General features: G+C 34.3%; 1 protein-coding gene across 3 annotated transcripts; it reads left to right on the top strand.

The window, feature by feature from the left end:
* Nucleotides 1-7094: 7094 nt before the first annotated feature.
* Bili (FERM domain-containing protein 8 Bili) lies at nucleotides 7095-14185 on the top strand. 3 transcript variants are annotated; one of them, XM_089463204.1, is made up of 11 exons: nucleotides 7095-7311; nucleotides 9857-10247; nucleotides 10307-10968; nucleotides 11023-11177; nucleotides 11235-11581; nucleotides 11639-11800; nucleotides 11855-12043; nucleotides 12760-12889; nucleotides 13045-13143; nucleotides 13201-13351; nucleotides 13630-14185. In XM_089463204.1, the coding sequence occupies exons 2-11, from the start codon at nucleotides 9883-9885 to the stop codon at nucleotides 13755-13757; spliced, it is 2388 nt and encodes a 795-aa protein (XP_089319330.1). In that variant the 5' UTR covers nucleotides 7095-7311; nucleotides 9857-9882; the 3' UTR covers nucleotides 13758-14185. The 3 variants fall into 3 exon arrangements, with proteins under 3 accessions (XP_089319330.1, XP_089319331.1, XP_017874498.1); XM_089463205.1 differs by having other exon boundaries at nucleotides 7096-7303; nucleotides 9872-10247; XM_018019009.2 differs by having other exon boundaries at nucleotides 7096-7311; nucleotides 9872-10247.
* Nucleotides 14186-14596: the final 411 nt, after the last annotated feature.

Below are 14596 nucleotides of genomic sequence, written 5' to 3'. Positions count from 1 at the left end.
AAATTGTTTATAAACCATGTCATTGAAATAAGTTTATAAAAAATGGTTGTTTTGATCAAATATCGAAAATGTTTTATAGTAAAAGCTATTACGAAATGGCAAACCCTAAAAAAAATGAAAAACAAATATTTTTTACTCTTTCTGGTTAAAGCGTCCTCCGGGTATAACGACGTAAAATCTTCGGTCCCTTGATTGTCGCTATAACCGGATTCTACTGTATATTAAAATTGCGTTTGTCATTAAGTGTCTTTGTGGCAACCTACACATATATTTTTGTCGACAGAGTTTCTTACTTAGGAATAATATCCACAAAGGAATGACACCTTCGGAAATCGCAAGATTTTTATTATTATTATTATTATTATTATTATTATTATTATTATTATTATGACGTTGCTTTAAATAGCAATATCAACCTAAAAAGATCTCTGCTATGGAGACAACGCAAATTACTTTCGAATGAGTGTCAACTGCGGCTCCCGCAAGTACTGCCTTGCCTCCTGATGAAATTAAGCTTTCGGAGCCCATACAATTCTTCTCGTATCTGTTTGCAGAACACCTTTTTGAGCATATTTCAAATGAAACCAATTTGTACATTCGCCAATAAGACCCCAATGGAAGTTTACATTTCTTTTTGATGGAGATTCGATAATTTGTTGGAATTGTATTGTAGAATTGTAGAATATTTCGCTGATTTTAACGGAGTTGACATATCAGTAACATCATGGGTGGATAATAAATTCGTATCATTGGCATCCAACTATGCTGGAATACTTCCCAAGGACAAAGCATGTCGATTCAACAAAGCCAAAAATTGACCGACTCTTCGCAGTCGCACAATACAATAGCTATATGGGAGGTGTTGATCTGATTGACAGCATGATCGGAAGATATAAAATTGTACTAAGAAGTAGACGCTGGCAGGCTCGCATTTTTTACCATTTACTCGGACTTTCGCATAAATATTACAGAAGTGCTGATGAAAATTGTTACAAAATCAAAAAGGGGGTAAAGAAGTTCTATGCCTGATAACGAATTATAGCAAAAACAAAACAAAGAGGTCCTACTCTACGCGTGCCAAATCGAATGGTACCGCAGGATGAATTCGGACATTGGCCTTTCTGGGGTGAAAAAGGAATAAGGTGCAAGTACCCAAAGTGTACAGGACTCTGACAAGTAGGGTGCGGGAAATGTGAAGTGGCCTTTTGTTTCAACAAGAGAAACAATTTTTTTATATTTACCATTAATTAAAATTTTACAAAATTTAATAATGTTTAATAGTTTAAGCATATCTAAATTAAAAATTAAGTTTTTCTAAATACCCAGAGAACTATCAGTAATTTATTTTGCCCTTAAGCACATTTGTTGCATATCTGCAAAAAATCTTTTTTCCTTTATAAAATCGTTCTGACCCAAAATTTTGGAAAACGAAACAAAGTGTATTTTTATACCCTGAACGCATTGAAAATGGGAAATCAGGGTATAATGGTTTTGTTAAAAGTATGTAACAGGCAGAAGGAGGTGTGGCAGACCCCACAAAGTATATATATTCTTGATCAGGGTGACGAGCTGAGTCGATTTGGCCCTGTCTGTCTGTCTGTCTGTCTGTCCGTCCGTCCGTCTATCCGTATGTTTGAACGCGTCGATTTCCGAAGATATAAGAGCTAGAGACTTCAATTTTTTTTTTTAAATGACCGTATATACAGCGTGGACGTCAAGTTTGCTTTTAAAATTCGATAAATCATCCCGTTATGTTTTTATCGAGTAAAAACATTCAAGTTCAAGTCAGATGCCACTATAACTAATTGTGAATGATTTTTAATTTTTTTTAATTTCTAAAATATTCAATATAATATGTAGATCATATGCTGAAAGTTTCATTAAATTCCGTTCAGTCAAAAATTAATAAAAAATAATCAAATATTTGGCCAATTAACAAACGCACGTGCAGCAGCTACAACAGCATCGTATACGTGTGCACACATATGTACATTCAAACTTCTTCTAGAAACATTCGTTGAATCACATCAGCTGTTAGTTTCGTTTAGTTTTGGTAGATGGCGCTGCAGCAGTGAATCTATTTGAGTTTTGCCAGTGCCACTTGCAGAGGTGAAGTGGCGTAGTGTGTTAGCTGCATGGCGCTCGATCGAGATGTCGCGGTTCGAATCCCGATGTTAACATTTTTAATTGTTTCAAAATATTTTTAAATTTTATTAAATGAGTTTTGTATTTTATTTATATTTTTAAATACATCGAAATTGAAATTTCAGCCGTACTAAATGGGCATTTTTATTTGTTGGGTTCAGGGTAGTATCTAGTCGAGCACTCTCGACTAGAGTTTTCTAACTTGTTTATTTTCAGTTTTCTATCTAATACAACAAACCGCGTCAAAATACGACGTGGTGCCATATAAAGGGTTAAGGAGCAAAGAAATTTGCGTTGCAGCTTGGAGTGGTGAACAGATTTGGCACGAGTCTTTGGATCGGCTAGCCATCTAGTGACAAAAGAACATTAAAAAATACTAAATTTGTATGTGTGTGTGTGTGTGTGTGTGTGTGTGTGTGTGTGTGTGTGTGTGTGTGTGTGTGTGTGTGTGTGTGTGTGTGTGTGTGTGTGTGTGTGTGTGTGTGTGTGTGTGTGTGTGTGTGTGTGTGTGTGTGTGTGTGTGTGTGTGTGTGTGTGTGTGTGTGTGTGTGTGTGTGTGTGTGTGTGTGTGTGTGTGTGTGTGTGTGTGTGTGTGTGTGTGTGTGTGTGTGTGTGTGTGTGTTGTGTGTGTTGTGTGTGTGTGTGTGTTGTGTGTGTGTGTCTGTGTGTGTGTGTGTGTGTGTCTGTGTGTGTGTGTGTGTGTGTGTGGTGTGTGTGTCTGTGTGTGTGTGTGTGTGTCTGTGTGTGTGTGTGTGTGTGTGTGTGTGTGTGTGTGTGTGTGTGTGTGTGTCTGTGTGTGTGTGTGTGTGTGTGTGTGTGTGTGTGTGTGTGTGTGTGTGTGTGTGTGTGTGTGTGTGTTTCTTGTGTAACCTGAAAGACGCGAAATTATTTTATTTTATTTTTCTGTTCTAGCAAATAACATTTAGAACAAAAGAAAACTAAAATAATTGCCCTTCTCCACGTCACAGCTTATTTCGTGCACTTCACTTTCAATGACTTTATTGCCCTAAAAATTCTTAAATTATGATTTTTTGTACCTCCTTTTAAGCATGATTCCATCGAGTTTTTTATTTAATTTATGTTTTAAGCATGACGAAAATGAAATTTAGAACCGTACTAAATGTGATTTTTTATTAGGTTGGCTCAGGGTACTATCTAGTCGAGCACTCTCGACTAGAGTTTTCTTACTTGTATATTTTTATTTAACTTTAAAATTTTTTTTACAGATTCAAGGTAAAGCTTACGCCTGGTACCGGAAAACGTGGAAAAGCATCTAAACTAGCACTTAGTATTTTTTCAAAGGATAGAGCCTGTAATAATCGTGAAAGAGATTTAATAAAAAGTATAAAAGAAGAATCACTTGCACGGAACATTCCGGGAAAAGTGAAAATTTCAGCACCCCAGTTACAAAAGTTACGAAAGTGAATGTTTTTCGACCCCAGAAATATATTCTAAATTATATTGAAGACAATTTCAATACATAAACTAAATAATAAAATTTGAATGTTATTAAAAATGAATGCTACGAAAATAAACTTGCATAATGCTTAATGCATAAAACTTATATTTGTGATAAAAATGCGCTTTATATACACAGCGGACCCATTTGATCTCAGAACCCATTAAAGATGTGAAATCAGGGTATAATCTTTTTGTGAGAATGTATGTAACAGGCAGAAGGAGGCGTGGCAGTATATATACTTGATCAGGGCGACGAGCTATATCGATTTGGTCATGTCCGTCTATCCGGCCGTATGTTTGATAGCGTAGATTTTTGTAATATTTTGAATAGCAACTCCAAATTTTACTAAATTCTCATTTGAATGCCAGTTGAAAATATATATATATTATTAAATGAGTTTTAATTTTTTCCAAAATGTATTGAATTTCGAAAGAAATTAATTAATAAAAGGTTAGGCTAATGATCCTAAACCACAGTAACGTATGCGAGATTCCCTAAGAATTATCAATAAACCGAGGCCTAATGTAAGATATTATTTGAAAATTATATTCTGCTGATGTTGAAAGTGTCTAAAATATAGAATTTGATATGTGGAAACCAACGAAAATTGCGAGTGATCAGTACCCTTGCTTGTGTGCAACGCCACAAATGCTGCTAAGACAGAGAGAGGGAGAGAGACAAAACAAAGTACAATGCCGACGTCACAAAATTGTTTATAAACCATGTCATTGAAATAAGTTTATAAAAAATGGTTGTTTTGATCAAATATCGAAAATGTTTTATAGTAAAAGCTATTACGAAATGGCAAACCCTAAAAAAAATGAAAAACAAATATTTTTTACTCTTTCTGGTTAAAGCGTCCTCCGGGTATAACGACGTAAAATCTTCGGTCCCTTGATTGTCGCTATAACCGGATTCTACTGTATATTAAAATTGCGTTTGTCATTAAGTGTCTTTGTGGCAACCTACACATATATTTTTGTCGACAGAGTTTCTTACTTAGGAATAATATCCACAAAGGAATGACACCTTCGGAAATCGCAAGATTTTTATTATTATTATTATTATTATTATTATTATTATTATTATTATGACGTTGCTTTAAATAGCAATATCAACCTAAAAAGATCTCTGCTATGGAGACAACGCAAATTACTTTCGAATGAGTGTCAACTGCGGCTCCCGCAAGTACTGCCTTGCCTCCTGATGAAATTAAGCTTTCGGAGCCCATACAATTCTTCTCGTATCTGTTTGCAGAACACCTTTTTGAGCATATTTCAAATGAAACCAATTTGTACATTCGCCAATAAGACCCCAATGGAAGTTTACATTTCTTTTTGATGGAGATTCGATAATTTGTTGGAATTGTATTGTAGAATTGTAGAATATTTCGCTGATTTTAACGGAGTTGACATATCAGTAACATCATGGGTGGATAATAAATTCGTATCATTGGCATCCAACTATGCTGGAATACTTCCCAAGGACAAAGCATGTCGATTCAACAAAGCCAAAAATTGACCGACTCTTCGCAGTCGCACAATACAATAGCTATATGGGAGGTGTTGATCTGATTGACAGCATGATCGGAAGATATAAAATTGTACTAAGAAGTAGACGCTGGCAGGCTCGCATTTTTTACCATTTACTCGGACTTTCGCATAAATATTACAGAAGTGCTGATGAAAATTGTTACAAAATCAAAAAGGGGGTAAAGAAGTTCTATGCCTGATAACGAATTATAGCAAAAACAAAACAAAGAGGTCCTACTCTACGCGTGCCAAATCGAATGGTACCGCAGGATGAATTCGGACATTGGCCTTTCTGGGGTGAAAAAGGAATAAGGTGCAAGTACCCAAAGTGTACAGGACTCTGACAAGTAGGGTGCGGGAAATGTGAAGTGGCCTTTTGTTTCAACAAGAGAAACAATTTTTTTATATTTACCATTAATTAAAATTTTACAAAATTTAATAATGTTTAATAGTTTAAGCATATCTAAATTAAAAATTAAGTTTTTCTAAATACCCAGAGAACTATCAGTAATTTATTTTGCCCTTAAGCACATTTGTTGCATATCTGCAAAAAATCTTTTTTCCTTTATAAAATCGTTCTGACCCAAAATTTTGGAAAACGAAACAAAGTGTATTTTTATACCCTGAACGCATTGAAAATGGGAAATCAGGGTATAATGGTTTTGTTAAAAGTATGTAACAGGCAGAAGGAGGCGTGGCAGACCCCACAAAGTATATATATTCTTGATCAGGGTGACGAGCTGAGTCGATTTGGCCCTGTCTGTCTGTCTGTCTGTCTGTCCGTCCGTCCGTCTATCCGTATGTTTGAACGCGTCGATTTCCGAAGATATAAGAGCTAGAGACTTCAATTTTTTTTTTTAAATGACCGTATATACAGCGTGGACGTCAAGTTTGCTTTTAAAATTCGATAAATCATCCCGTTATGTTTTTATCGAGTAAAAACATTCAAGTTCAAGTCAGATGCCACTATAACTAATTGTGAATGATTTTTAATTTTTTTTAATTTCTAAAATATTCAATATAATATGTAGATCATATGCTGAAAGTTTCATTAAATTCCGTTCAGTCAAAAATTAATAAAAAATAATCAAATATTTGGCCAATTAACAAACGCACGTGCAGCAGCTACAACAGCATCGTATACGTGTGCACACATATGTACATTCAAACTTCTTCTAGAAACATTCGTTGAATCACATCAGCTGTTAGTTTCGTTTAGTTTTGGTAGATGGCGCTGCAGCAGTGAATCTATTTGAGTTTTGCCAGTGCCACTTGCAGAGGTGAAGTGGCGTAGTGTGTTAGCTGCATGGCGCTCGATCGAGATGTCGCGGTTCGAATCCCGATGTTAACATTTTTAATTGTTTCAAAATATTTTTAAATTTTATTAAATGAGTTTTGTATTTTATTTATATTTTTAAATACATCGAAATTGAAATTTCAGCCGTACTAAATGGGCATTTTTATTTGTTGGGTTCAGGGTAGTATCTAGTCGAGCACTCTCGACTAGAGTTTTCTAACTTGTTTATTTTCAGTTTTCTATCTAATACAACAAACCGCGTCAAAATACGACGTGGTGCCATATAAAGGGTTAAGGAGCAAAGAAATTTGCGTTGCAGCTTGGAGTGGTGAACAGATTTGGCACGAGTCTTTGGATCGGCTAGCCATCTAGTGACAAAAGAACATTAAAAAATACTAAATTTGTAAAGACACTTTTCTGACTTGGTTAACTCATTTTATCATCTGAATTTGTTTTTTCGTTACAATAGCATTTCTATCCTTTTACATGAATGAGTCTAGGGCCAGGGCTACGGGTTTAGGAAATAATTGTAATATTACTTCTACTAATTCTTCTACATTTTTCATTCTAAAAACTGGACGGACATGGGAATTCGATATTCGTTCAATGCAGTAATCGAAATATGCAGAAGTTTGTTTGCTTGCGCATGCGCTAGTTCACGACACGAAAGCACAGACATACCAGTCTGGAATCAAGTATACATGTATTTGTTTACTAGAGTTTGTTCTAGTGTACGAAATGTATTGAATACATCTTAGTTCTAATTGTGTTTTATTATTTGTTTAATACTCTAAATCGTGACTCTGAAAAGTATGATAATTTAGAAGAAAACTGGGACACTCATATACAGATTAAAAAGCAATGAAGGTAACAAGGTGAGTTAGTGCACCATAAACATCATTATATGGAGAAGAAAAAATTATGGATATTCAGGGATTGGGGGCTTTACTCACTTTTTCGTTTACGACAAGCACATAGATTGATCAATTTATCAATATTTTTAACAAATATTGAAGTGCTAGTGAATATTAAAATTATTCAGACAAATTATATTATGTTAGGTAAATCGGGTGTGTGTTTGTGTGTGAACACTTACATATTTGTATACATCGAAAATTGAAGTAGTGCACGAGTCAACTTGTACTTTCTTCTACCAGAATGTTTGCTAAGGACTTTAAGTATACCTACATGGGTGTTTGTGTACATATATGTATGTATGTACGTACATATGTAAGAATTCCAAGTCATATAAAATTTTTAAGGATGTGTAGATAAACTCGCACACAGTTTTAAACACACATTGATTAAATTATACGATTTTGTGCAAAATGCTGATTAAAGTGAAGAAATGCTCGTTTAGCAAGGTTTAATAACGAAAAATAATAATTTATAGATTTTAGAAATGGCAAAGTAAAGAAAGAAATGTTGAATTGCCGAATTGATAACAAAGACAAAGACAGGTACTTTAGGCGTGTCTTAATAAATTAATAATAAATGCATTATTATAATGGTCGGCAATCCCTATTGAAAATTGGAAAATGAGATGAATTGTTTTGTAAAATGATATTTAATGTGCAAATAAAAGTATCTCTGAGAATGGAAAATTATTGTTTTGTTTATTTTGGTTATTTAAATTTATTCAGTAACATCGTTTAAGATGGTCTGATACCAGGTTTGAAATTTGAGTATTGGGTAGGAACCAAAGAGTGAAATAGTTGTTTTTATTGCATTTTTTGATAACTTCTTTCAGATCGCTTGTTTCGTACATTTCCGTTTATTGTCTAGCTCTTTGGAGTACTGGCTCTTCGTTGTATTCAGGTTATCTTATATCCGGGCCGTTCATACTAAGTCACTCCTACCTATTTCATATTCATACATCGCAACACAGCAAAAGCTCAGGCTCTTTAAAATGAATGGCGTTGAACCTAAGTAAAACAATCAATATTATTTACAAAATATATACATTTATTTTTAAATATTCTTCTGTATTTTTCAATATTTACTTGAATTTAACCGATTTAAAGAGATACAATTATTTTTGTATATTACTAGATTTTCGTAATCATAAATGGTTCATAAAAAATCCAATAAAATGTATTCGATATCTTCTGAAATTTAATCCATTGAAATATGGATAATAATAATAATTAGGCTATAAAAATTTCGCAAAAAGAAGGAGGCGTGACCACTTCATAAAATATATATGTCTATGTCCTGATCAGAATTGCGAGCTAAGTCAATGTAGCGATGTCTGCCTGTCTTTTCGTCCGTATTTTGGTCAGCAATGAAATTTTAAACATACACTCGTGTATATCGTGTGCATCATACGCAGACAAGTTAATAATTTTTTCGATAAATCCTGTCTATTGGTTATCGTCTCTTAAGCGTGGCTAGTACACCGTGAGGTCATAAGGGTGCCAGTATCAGTATGTATTATAAAAGTTAATATCAATACGACTCTAATTTGTTTTATCTGACGTGATTCAAGGAATCAATAAAATACATTTCCAAATAAGTATAAAAGCTCTAGTCGAGACTGCTCGACTACGAGATCCCTTGAACCCTTCGAGAGATAGCTATTTCAATCATTTTTCGCGTCGTTTTACTTACACACACGCACACACACACAAACACACACACACAAACACACACACACACACACACACACACACACACACACACACACAATACGCCTTTTAAATACGCCTTTTAAAAATATTTGGATGAGGGAATGATGAAGGATGAACAAAAACCGAAATTGTATAAAATGCATAAAAATCTACATTAAAAAGTTGGAGACTAGGTTTAAAGTTGTAGGAGTTATCATTTTATAACTGATTTTTGATAAGGGTTTTTATCGATAAAAAATAACGGGACAGGTTATCGATTTTTAAAGCAAAACTCGACATCCGCGTGGTATACACGGACATTTTACAAAAAAACTAAGGTCTCTAGCTCTTGTATTTTCTGAAATCGACGCGTTTAAGCATACTGACAGACGGACAGACAGACAGACGGACAGGGCTAAATCAACTCAGCTCGTCGCCCTGGTCAAGAATATATATACTTTGTGGGGTCTGTCACGCCTCCTTCAGCTTGTTACATACATTTCAACAAAACCATTATACCCTGCTTTCGCATTGAAAATGGATTCAGGGTATAAAAATCGTGGGACCACTCAGTATTAAAAGAGTATTTAGATAAAGCTGAAATAAATATTCCATAATTATATTTTGAAGAACCATTATACCCTGCTTTCGCATTGAAAATGGATTCAGGGTATAAAAATCGTGGGACCACTCAGTATTAAAAGAGTATTTAGATAAAGCTGAAATAAATATTCCATAATTATATTTTGAAGAAGTTTTCTTTTGATGAGAAAACTGAAAATACATAAGCATTACAAAGACTACAATTCAGTTGATTTAATTATAGAATATGACAAAATGGAGACGAATCAATATTATTGTCGAAGCGGACCACAGCAGAATCTGACTGCATCAACAGTTTCTCAACAGCCCGTGAATAAAATGTGCTATGAGAGCAATGTCGGTCAGGAGTATATACCGTGTAGCTCGACTCATGCAGAATCGACGGGATTCACCGGGAGGGATATGCCTTCAAAAAATGGAAGCAACAGTAAATCGCAGATAGCAAACAGAAGCTTGGGTAGTCCATATACGTTTTCTAACTGCAATAGCAGTAGTCAATGTAATAATTCGAATAATGCAGGAAACTATATAAATGTAATGACTGTGCCAATGGGCACTTTGCAGTATAATCGAAAGAAGTCAGTATCCCAGGATTATCAGTAAGTCGACGCATTTGATTCGACATAAAGCAAATGTTTCAGTTCGCCTTTTTTGACAGTTCTCGCCTCTACTACAATACCACGGATGTTAAGTGTCGTGAAGACTACTATCTGGGGAATAATGTAAAATGTAGTAACGAAACTCCGTCTCAGCAGCCAATGCCACAGTTAACACCAAATCATCAACACGCTCAGCATCAATTGCACATCAATCAAAATACTCACAGCCATCAGCTACAGAGTAATCAGCAAACCACTGCATGCAGCCCGAGCTCAGGGATTGAAGCGATTGATGATGGCATTGACTGTGCACTATACTCAAATACAACTGGAAATGGCCGCGTTGTAGCCGCTACTCAAACACATATGAATAATGCTAATGTGGCGTCATGTGAACAAATGAGCTCTCATACACCAGTGTCATTGGTTCCCGTCAATGTGTCTGTACCGCCTGTAATGTATACGGTGCATCGTGTGGTGACAACAGCTCAAATTCAGACAGCTGCCGGAAGCACATTTGCTTCCTCTGCGAGCGTGTCTAGCGTTGTCAGTGCGAGTCGAAATGAGAGTGACTGCATGGCATCAGCACAAGTGACTTCAGCTATGTCCATGTCGGCCAACGACACTTGTCACAGTGGTCTGCATATTTCAGACCTCGGCGGTAATATCGTGACTAATGGCAATTCAATTGGACCACCGACTGGAGTGCGAAGCTCATCCGGTAATGTAATTTAATAGAGCTAGTAAGCAGCTGGATAATTTTTTTTTTTTTAAGGTATTACAAATTGCTTACCAGCTCAGCAGAAATACAGCAACAACGATGGTGCAAAAAATCCCATGATATCAAAACGAACTGTTGGTGTTAATTCTTCTTCCGCCTACTCTAGTGCTGGGAAATCAAATGCGGCGACTACCCGCGCTCTTCAGAATGTGAGTTCTTCATTTGATCATTAAGATATTCTATAGAATAATTTATGAATGTACTAGGTAATTCCGACTTGCGTATACTTGATGTCACGAGTCGCCGTGCACATGGAGATTGAAGGTACTGCCCAGTGTCCCTCTCAAGTAATGCTAGCAGCTGCACTTGGATGCGAAGAATTGGGGATTTCTAACAAATTGCTAGCTCAAAGTATATTTGGACTATGGATGACAAGTAGTCTACTGGAAATGCAATTGAAGGCGCATCATTGTCCATATATTGTTCGAGTAGCCTGGTCTAGCTTGCTGGAAAAATTTAGCAATGGAAATCCGATCGAAAGAAAGTATGATGAGCCTATGATAGTTCTTAAGCGAAATGTATTTTTTTCTAAGCGGGATGAGGAGAAAATCAAGTAAGTCGAGACACTTGGGTCAATAAAAAACCAAACTTATGTGCGAAACAAATTCAGGGATCATCGGATTCTAGAGCTGCTGTATGAAGAAGCGAAGCATTGCGTACTAAATGGAAGATATATTATGGAGCCGGTGCATTCGTTAATGTTAGGTGGTATACAAGCTAGAATTGAGCTGGGACCGTATAACCCCCACACCCACACTGTGGGGTTTTTTAGGTGAGACTCAAAATGAAATGTTCTTAACAATTTACTAAAGTATTAAATGTTTAGAGAAAACCAGTCAAGATTTCTACCAAAACATGTTGCTAAAAGTTCAAGCTGGTTGTGGTTGCCAATAAGCCAAAAGAATTCAGCCGAAATTAAACTTTTAGAACAATTCAAGCGGGTGCCACAGACTGCCACAACTCGGAAATTAATGCGAAAATATTTGGAGTTTTGCTGGGCATTGCCATTTTATGGGTGAGTACATTCGCACAAATCAAATTTTATTATCAATAGTTTAAGTTGAATATTCATTGAAAACAATAAAAATTTATAAAATAGGCTAGGGCGTAACACGTCCGAAAGTTAATATATTACTAATCTGAATGACGAATTTAATTGATATAGCAATGCCATCTGTCTATCCGTATAGAGATAGGAATCTCACATGCAATAAGAGATGGACCCTACATATTCACTGCATAGTGTATAATGTGTAATGTAGTACAAGTTTATCATTTTCTTTCTCAAATTCATCGAATTTCCATATTATATTTTCTTTCCTTATATTTTATACGTGCTTCCCTTTCTAAATAATGCAATGATGGATCTTATATATCTTTATATGCCGGGCAATATTTTGTGTTTATATGCTGTATTGAGTTCAGCATGCTTAAGGTGGACAGGAAATTAATTTTATAGCTCAAAAGTCGAAATAATCTGGAAGTTATGTTGAGTACAAACCATATTAAGTAAGGCAGAACAGGTGACACAAATAAAAGGTGTGAAATTTTCAATTAATATTTTTGAAACAAAAAATGTTTTTGCCGTATGTTGTATGAAGGTCAACAATTATTTGATAATTCTAATAGGCTAGGATTTACATATAAGGATTAATTTTTAAAATGCTTTTTTTTTTTTTTTTCATATTTTAAGACTGAAGGTTAATATGTACATATATATTTTAATTACAGGGCGGCCTTTTTCCACGGACAAATAGAACAGCCAGTGAGAGGAATTATGTCTTTAGTTAACCATAAGGATATGGAAGTATTAATTGCTGTCAATGAAAGAGGAGTTTTTATTATAGACTGCTTCGAGAATGTAATGTACTATTTTCTATATAAGCCTATAGTATAAATAATTATTACAAATACATAATACCCACATTTTCTTTTTTTTTTTCAAAATATTTATTATTTTGTTAAGTTGGGTTATATTATTATTTGTATTAACATTTATATTTCATATATTTGTAGACTCTCTTATTGGGTCTCCGATATGAAGATTTGTCATGGGATTATGCTAAGCCAAGTGCCAATGATGATCTGGAGTGTCTTACATGTATATTCTTGCAGGTTTGTGTTTAAAATTGTGTATGCAATCTGAAAACAAATGACCATTGATTTTTTTAGTTTGACGCTATTGAAAATGGAGTACAGATATCCAAGCTTGTTCAAGTGTTTTCAAAGCAAGCTGCTATGATTGATGCTCTTATATCCCATTTTACTGGGCAAATGCGTAAAAGAAAACAAGAAGGAGGTTCGACTGAGCAATGCCATGATGGTAAGTTAGTCTTCCCACATTGCTAAGAAAAATTGAAATTGAAATATATCGAAGATTATTGCAAATTAGTATTATTAAAGACGAACCTAAATTTAAAGTAAGAATAGAATTGTTTTAAAGTGATCATCAAATCAAATCTGTTTATATTTGTAAATGTTTGTAGATAAGTTATTTAATTTTTTGCATATTTTACCTCAACATCCCGATTGGATTGCTCCAAGTTGTTAATTCTTGATTGAGCCTCTGCTAATATAATAAAAATACATTCTCTTTTTTAGAGCCGAACCCTATTCAAAGCACGGGCAATGGAATATTGTGTAATAAGCTGTCTCGATTGACTTTGGCCACCTTTGATGAAGAAGGCCGCTGTATTGGGCAAATGGGATCATTATCTATAAGCTATTAACATTTGTTGATATTTATATAAATTAAATTATTAAACTTAAGTGAATTTTAAATTCACATCTACGTCTACATATGTATGAATATGAAATTTAGAAATATTTATGTATATATATTTTGTAGATACTTGTAAATAGATCAAAGTTTTAAGATATATGAACTGGAGCGTAAACGAAAATTTTATTTTATTTGATTTTCATTTTAATAAATTTTGAAATATAATATATTTCCATAAGAGTCATATAATTTTTGTATATATCATACAAATTATTTAATTTATTTAACATTTTCCAAAATAAAAAAATTGTGATTTGATTTGATTAAACGGTAGACTAGAAGTGAACGCTGTTAATATAATTATGATTAAATAACAATTTGTAATTACTGATGCCTGTAAGCATTTAATTAATTAAATTTATAGTTCTTAAACAATCTCAGATTTTTTGATTATACATTTTCCATTGTCCCAAAGCGGAAAGCCAGAAGTGTTTATATCTATGATCTAATATTTCTATAACCGACTTTTTTTTTTTGTTGGCTGTGATCAACTGTAATAAACTAAAGGTTATAAAATGATGTATCAGCATGTATCATGTATGATGTATGCATGTATGATGTATCAGCATCAGTTTTATCGTTTCACGTTCGTTTCACGAAGGAGGTAAGCTCCAATATTCTATATATAAAACAAAGTCGGGTTTGTTATAGCTCGAGATCTGCTGGACCAATTTGCATGGTTTTTGATTTGTTGGATTTCTCTCCGCCCCGAATAGCAGTATATATTATAAAAATACTGAAAAATTGATGAATACTTGAAAAATTTGTTATTTTCCCTATTGCTAT

This window comes from Drosophila arizonae, chromosome 2 (assembly GCF_054131065.1).
Source record: "Drosophila arizonae isolate 15081-1271.41 chromosome 2, UAZ_ARI_1.0, whole genome shotgun sequence".
NCBI classification, from domain to species: Eukaryota; Metazoa; Arthropoda; class Insecta; order Diptera; family Drosophilidae; genus Drosophila; species Drosophila arizonae.
The sequence above is the reverse complement of the archived record's forward strand: the minus strand, read 5'-3'. Positions and strand labels throughout refer to the sequence as shown.

Excerpts from the sequence above, each read along its gene's own strand:
- Bili (XM_089463204.1), top strand. The coding sequence starts at position 9,883 with ATGGAGACGAATCAATATTATTGTCGAAGCGGACCACAGCAGAATCTG. Across the intron at positions 10,969-11,022 it reads TGGAGTGCGAAGCTCATCCG|GTATTACAAATTGCTTACCA; the intron begins GTAATGTAATTT and ends TTTTTTTTTAAG. Across the intron at positions 13,144-13,200 it reads TTACATGTATATTCTTGCAG|TTTGACGCTATTGAAAATGG; the intron begins GTTTGTGTTTAA and ends TGATTTTTTTAG.